The sequence below is a fragment of the Etheostoma cragini genome, chromosome 20 (genome assembly GCF_013103735.1).
Source record: "Etheostoma cragini isolate CJK2018 chromosome 20, CSU_Ecrag_1.0, whole genome shotgun sequence".
NCBI lineage: Eukaryota > Metazoa > Chordata > Actinopteri > Perciformes > Percidae > Etheostoma > Etheostoma cragini.
Genome location: NC_048426.1, coordinates 20,349,069 through 20,355,780, shown reverse-complemented (window position 1 = coordinate 20,355,780; position 6,712 = coordinate 20,349,069). Strand labels below are relative to the sequence as shown.

The 6,712-nt window shown below is 37.4% G+C and overlaps 1 protein-coding gene across 2 annotated transcripts in view; it reads right to left on the bottom strand.

The window, feature by feature from the left end:
- Positions 1-4,216: 4,216 nt before the first annotated feature.
- The window catches only part of LOC117935319 (CAP-Gly domain-containing linker protein 4-like), a 33,601-nt gene continuing 31,105 nt past the window's right edge, over positions 4,217-6,712 (bottom strand). The window contains exon 15 of one of the 2 annotated variants that reach the window (XM_034857428.1): positions 4,217-6,439. In XM_034857428.1, the coding sequence (XP_034713319.1) occupies positions 6,073-6,439 (367 nt within the window). In that variant the 3' untranslated portion in view covers positions 4,217-6,072. The remainder of the gene's footprint in view (positions 6,440-6,712) is intronic. The other variant, XM_034857430.1, reaches the window with a different exon arrangement.

Sequence of the window (6,712 nt, the reverse complement as noted above, 5' to 3'; positions counted from 1 at the left end):
ATATATATATATATATCACACAGTATATTATGTTTAGTAATGAAGCTATCAATCCTTGTAGAGAATATTTTTTCTAGTATTTTTGAGAATTGGGAAAGCAGTGAAACAGGTCTGTAGTTTGAAAGCGTATGTTTTTTCACCTTTACCATTTTCATTTTATCTGAAAAGACTCCAGTTTTCAGAGATTGATTAAATACATGTGTTAGAGGTTTAACACAACCAATAATACTTATAACCATAAACATGTCAATACCATTCCAGTCCGTGGACCTTTTACTCTTTAATGTGTTAACGATCTCAATAACTTATTTTTCATCAGTTCCCTTAACAAACATAGATTCATTGATGTTTACATTCATGCTTAGCACATCATGTATACTGCCAGCCATTGCAAACTCCCCAGCTAAACCTAGTTAGTGTGTCCTGTTTTGCTTTTATTGTTCTTGATAATTTCGTTCAGCAGCCTCCCAGGTGTTTCTTATATTGCTTCTGTTGTCCTCCAGTAGTTTACTGTAATACTTCTTTTTATTGCTTCTCATGATTGTGGTCTGTTTGTTTTTGTATGTCTTATATTTATTTTATGGTTCTTTTGTCCTCTTCTTTAAAAACTCTTTATATAATTATTTTTTCTTCTTACATGCATTTGATGTTTTATTAGTTATCCATGGTTTTTCATAAGATTCTTGTTTGACTTCTTTCTTTACTAGAGGACATTTTTTTCATAAAGTGATGTTACAAGTTAAAAATTATTATTATATAATTATCGCATTATCTACGTACACTTTGCCCCAGTCTTGTTTTATTAAATCCTCTGAATGTATTGATGTTTTACTGAGTTCTGTGTCTGGTCATTGTGCAAATGTTGTTAATGAATGTTTCTGTAATTCTTACGTTAAACATGTCAATATTCAATCCCGGTTTCCTATAAATGCAGCTAATTAGAATGTTTTTTGATTTTTCCTTTTCAATTTGCACTTGGATGCATTCTGTGATTGTATCTAACACAAAAGTTATTTTATTAAGTTATTATTTTTTATTAATTTGACTTTTGAAAGGTTTACGATAAGGCTCCTGCTGTTAAAATGTATTATTGATATTGTGCCATCCACTTTTATGTATTTTTTGAACTGCTCACCTGCCTAATATTCCCACTGGCAGTGAATAACAAGGTAAAAATTATCTAGATCAATGTAATTTTCAATATCTTGTGGTTTATGTTCTGTGTATTTGCTTGAATTAAGCTGTATTACTCTACTAAACATGCTGCATTAACAGAAGAGAGAAGAGGAGAGAGAAAAATGACACACTGGAGTTTCTCATTGTAAAAGAGAACAACTTTAACCGTGGTAATTTGAGGATGAGAGCCCTGAATTACAAGCTAAAGACGTTTCAACATACAGATTTGTTTTTCATTTTTTTGTGACTATGTTAGTTACTACCTCACATTCATGTTTTGGATCTTTCTAATAAGTGGAAAGCTTTGAATTGGCAGGCAATACAATCATTTTAAATCAATATTTTTAGTCAAACCATTACAGCTCACATTTGTAAAGTAGTTGTATTATAAGGAGGATTATGTACAGTGAGCTGGTCATTATTGCACATAAGCCCTGATAGGGTAAATGGAGACCCCAGCAGGATTATCCCTGTATTGTAAACATGTCTACATGTAAAGGCTTGTGCAGCTGAGCTGCCAGGATGTATTTACTAGCGATAGCAAACTGTATCCCTTGGGTGCCAGCGGTGCCAGTACTGCTCTCCATCACGCTAATAAAAAGCAGATTGGAGTCTTTCTTCATGGTTTTACGAAGATCATTTGTCTCCCATCAGGCATCAGCTCTACACTTGGTACAAAGTGCTGATGGTGCAACTAAGAACTTACCACACTTTCTATTACTTCATGTCATTTTATACTACTACAAAGAAACATTTTATGTCAAGATGCAATGGTAAGGGAGTCAAACAGCGGTGTATTTGTCACAGGGAAGCTCCTGAAACCATTCATTATTCCAAAATCTACAAGTAAAAAAAAAAAACTTTTCCTGCTATGATTGTCAGACAACAAAGATGTCACCATGCAGAGAGGATGAATTCAAAAGCATTACTGTTTCCCACAACTTTGTTCATCTGATGGAGCTCTCTGCAAGCTGCTTTCACTGTCTTCATTAACATACAAATCATTTACATTAGCATTCACACTATTAGCAAGTACTGTATGTTACAAGTGACAGTTGATGGAATTTTTTCATCTCAAACAACTATTTTCCCACGGTTTAAAGTGCTCATATTATGTTCATTGTCAGGTTCAGGATTGTCTTTATAGGTTTATGTGGCTTAATTTTTAGATAACACCATATATTTATTGTCCTGCACACTGCTGCAGCTTCCCTTTTCACTCTGTGTGTTGAGCTCTCAGTTTTAGCGACATACGCAGTAAGTACTGCTATCTTGTTTGTTGCGGAGCATAGTAGCTAGGCAAGCATTATCACACTGTTTATATAAGGTGGTCAATTCACACCCAACTGCTTCAGCCCATCCCATTCTGATGCAGGTTGATCTACTCCATAACATTAATACCAGAATTAACAAATCACATTCAAACTTATGTTAAATAGAAGTCATTACACAACTGCTGTCGTTTAAAGTGACTGATTAACCACAAACAAAATTCAGCTGTTAAAGTAGGATTTTTCCTGACATTTTCTTAGTTGCATCTCAAAGCAAAGGCCATGCTCCGCAGAGAGCTTCCAAACCATCAGAGGGATCTCATTGTTGAAAGATATCAGTCAGGAGAAGGGTACAAAAGAATTTCCAAAGTATTGAGTATACCATGGAACACCGTGAAGACAGTCAAGTGGAGGAAATATGGCACAACAGAGACATTACTAAGAACTGGACGTCCTTCCAAAATTGATGAAATGAGAAGAAAACTGCTCAAGGAGGCTTCGAAGAGGCCTAAGCAACATTAACGGAGCTGCAAGAATTTGCGGCAAGTACTGGCTGTGTACTACATGTGACGAAAATCTCCTGTATTCTTCATATGAATGGGCTTTGGTAGGGTGGTAAGACGGAAACCTTTTCTAACAAAGAGAAACATCCAAGCCCCGCTGAAGTTTGCAAAAACGATCATCAAGTCTCCCCATAGCATGAGGGGAAATGTGTTAGGGTCTATGGAAAGCAAGGTTCAACTTTGTGGCCATAATTCCAAAAGAAAATGTTTGGTGCAAAAACAAGACTGCACATCACCCAAAGAACACAAGGCCTTGTCAGGGTGGAGGGAATTATGAACAGTTCCAAATACCAGGACATTTTGTCACAAAACCTTCTGGCCTCCGTTAGAAAGATAAAGAGGAAATTCCCCTTTCAGCATGACAACGACCCGAAGCACCCATAAAAAATCCACAAAAGCATAGCTTCACCAAAAGAAGATTGACGTTTTGGAATGGCCAAGACCTGAATCCAATTGAACATCTGTGGGTTAATCTTAAGGGGGCTGTGCACAGGCAATGTCCCCCAATATGTGAGTGGGCAAATGTTGCCACATCACGGTGTGCCATGCTAATAAACTCCTACCCAAAAACACTGAATGGTGTAATAAAATCAAAAACGTGCCCTGAGAGCTTTTCAGGTCAACAAATTATGTATTTGGTGTCAACTGAAACAAATGGATAAGTGGAATAAGTTTGAGAAGTCTTGCAGTATTTGCAAGTCCAAGAGTGATGGGCTGTAAAAATCTTTAGTAGATAAAGGGGAGCATAGTTTCTGCTCTGTTGGGGCTAAAGTTTGGTAGAAGAAAAATACAGGCAAATCATAGGGTCTACGCAGCTTTGCTGCTTGGCCGCTATTCAACGTAGAAAACTGTTTAAAGCAACCATGCAAACATCTATTTATTCATATATAGGGTCTGGCCCCCCCCTCACTCAAAATTGAGTTGAATTGTGTGCCCAGGCTGGCACAGTGAATAAACAAGACCACTCCATTAGCAGGCTTTTTCAGCTTTGGCTGAGATGAGCCCCAGTGGAATCAGATGGTAAGTGAACAGATGTGTAACCATTTTAAAAGTGCTTGTGCTACTTCATTTTCATTCCCTGAAGGCAACACTCCTCAGAACTTTATGAACAGTCCAAGAAAGTCAAGCATACATCTTTTTCATCAGTGCAATCATACTCAACAAAAGCACAGAGCCAAAGAAGAAACAGAGAGTCCTGGAGGTAAGTCAAATAAGAATATAATCTTTTATTAATTTTTTTTTTTTCAAATTATTTTCCACAACACGTAAATACATCAGACCAAATCCCTTTCTCACACACTCATACTTCAAATATACATCTGGAAGTCCAATGAAAAACTATTACCCACAAGAACATAGCGGAAAAAATCGTTTCATACCAATCAGTGAAATCTGAAATCACTCATGCTGTAATACAATTTGGACTGCAAATACACCAAAATGTGAGTTTATCTAAAGATGACATTTGAAACGTAGAACACCACAGAAATTATCACAGAGATGGACCTAATGCAAATAACTTTTTTTTAATTAAAATGTTCCAATAGGAATTTGGAAAGATTGGGCTTTTAAAGCGCTCACTCAATTCATCCGTTAGATCTGTTGCAGATATTACAGGCAACCTTGGGCTCTGACCACTACTGCTTTTCAATCACAGGGGGCCTGGCCGGACAGATCAATGAGAGAAGGTCATTGTAGATTCTAAGGATCTTGTCATGGCCTACACAACACCTTAATTGGATGGTACATGAGAGTTTTGCTGAATAGCGGGCCTGTTTTCCCCATGCACAAATCAATGGCTTGCTCCCTGCTGAGCTGCCCGGACGGCTCTAATCAAATAGCAAACTCCATCCTTGAAACTTCTGGACGATTGAATATTTCCTGCGTCAAGCTGCTTTAAGTAAGCATCAAATACAATTATGCCACATCCACTGCTCTGAAATCTGGTCTTCAACAAATGTAAATACATACTGTACTGAAAAGCTCTCAGGGCAGATATTACACACATTGATTTTGTTTCCAAATTCAGGTTGTAAATATGGAAAACATGACTGCTCTGATGCTTAGTCAGAAGGAAAAAAGGTTTGAATCCAGACACACAAGTCTGGTTTATAATCAGGCTTTCAATTGTCAAAAATCCAACCTTCAATGTGTTGTTTAATACACTAACTAAATGGCATTACCGCCTTAATGATGAACAGTTTGTCACTAACAGAATCACAGCCAAAAGAAGCAATAGGTAGGAATTTGCTGCCCATAGCACAAAATAACCATAATTTATCAATGTAGAGTTAATGGACAGAGACTGATTTATGTAGGAGGAAAAAACTTCTGTTGATGCTGTTGTATTCTGAGGAAGCTTGATCGAGGTCTTTACTTAATTAAATCCCGTTTAATTCCAATTGATCATAAAGTAAGAATCCAGTTTTGACTTAACACCATCAATTATCTGTAAACCATATTACGACCCTGAAAAAGAAAATGAAAAAAAAGTGCTATTAATTAATACACACATGCACACATTCACAACACATGCACACTTTTGGTTAGTTTGGAGTAGGCTACATTACCACCTAAATTATCCAATAAAAAAAAGTTGTACTTGATTTGTAATGAAAATTAGAAATCCTTTTTTGTGTGCAGATCCATACCATTAACTGTATCTTATTCTGATCTAATCATCTTAACTGATATTTTTTCTCAGTGCAATCAGAATAGAAGTAGTGCAGTGTTTTATGTCCTATTAAGACTTTCTTCCCCTGTATCCTTTCAAGAACAATTCTAATATGAATTTAAAGTTAATTTTTTTTAAAGTGCCTTGTTCGCATCCTATATTTTGTTCCAAAAACGTAATCTAGTATTTTAAATTCAAACTATTAATAGTTGGTTTTATTACTGTACTGATACTTACAACACCTCTGGATGAGTACATAGGACTAACTATACAAATAGAAAATAATGTGCAATGCAAAAAAAGCAAAGTTTAAACTTAATACTTTTGCTTTGAATAGATCATGAACAGAAAGTTAAAACAACCCTCCGCTCTCTGGTTTCTACATTCCTTAGCTGTTTTCATTCACCAAGCGTGAACCGTTGATACCACGGTAGGTGACCCGGCTGGGACGGACCAGCACACCGTGGCCAGGTCGACAGGTGAAGTAACGGCGGCCACCCACAGAGCCGTCATTCTTACCCTTGGAGCTCCGGAGCTCCAGACCCAGCCAAAGGCCTGGGGCAAAGTCTGCTGTGCCCAGATAACGTATGAATGCCATGTCATTGGCACTGCTGAGCAGGACCTGCATGCCCACGTGGAGGCAAACCTGTCCGTCCGAGCTGGGTAAGGGGCTGGACCCTGCTGTTCTCCTGGGAACACTGCCAATACCACCAGTTAGGGTGTTCCAGCGCCGACGGTGAGGGTTGGAGCGACTTCTTTTTTTTTTGATGAATTGTGGCAACAGAGAAAAATACAGCAAGGAAGATTTATAGAAAGAAAGAAAAAAAAGAAGAAAAAAAAGGTATGCAGTTACTCTCCAAAGTAAGTGGATGATTGATGGCAGCTAAATGTTGAGAGATTCATCTTCAATTCCCTGTTCACTCTCATTCTGACCAAAATCATGCATCGGCCATTTAAAAGAGGAACCTTTGCTGACTAATACCACTGCTTCTTATCAGTATTGATTATGCCACTGCCTAGGATAAAGT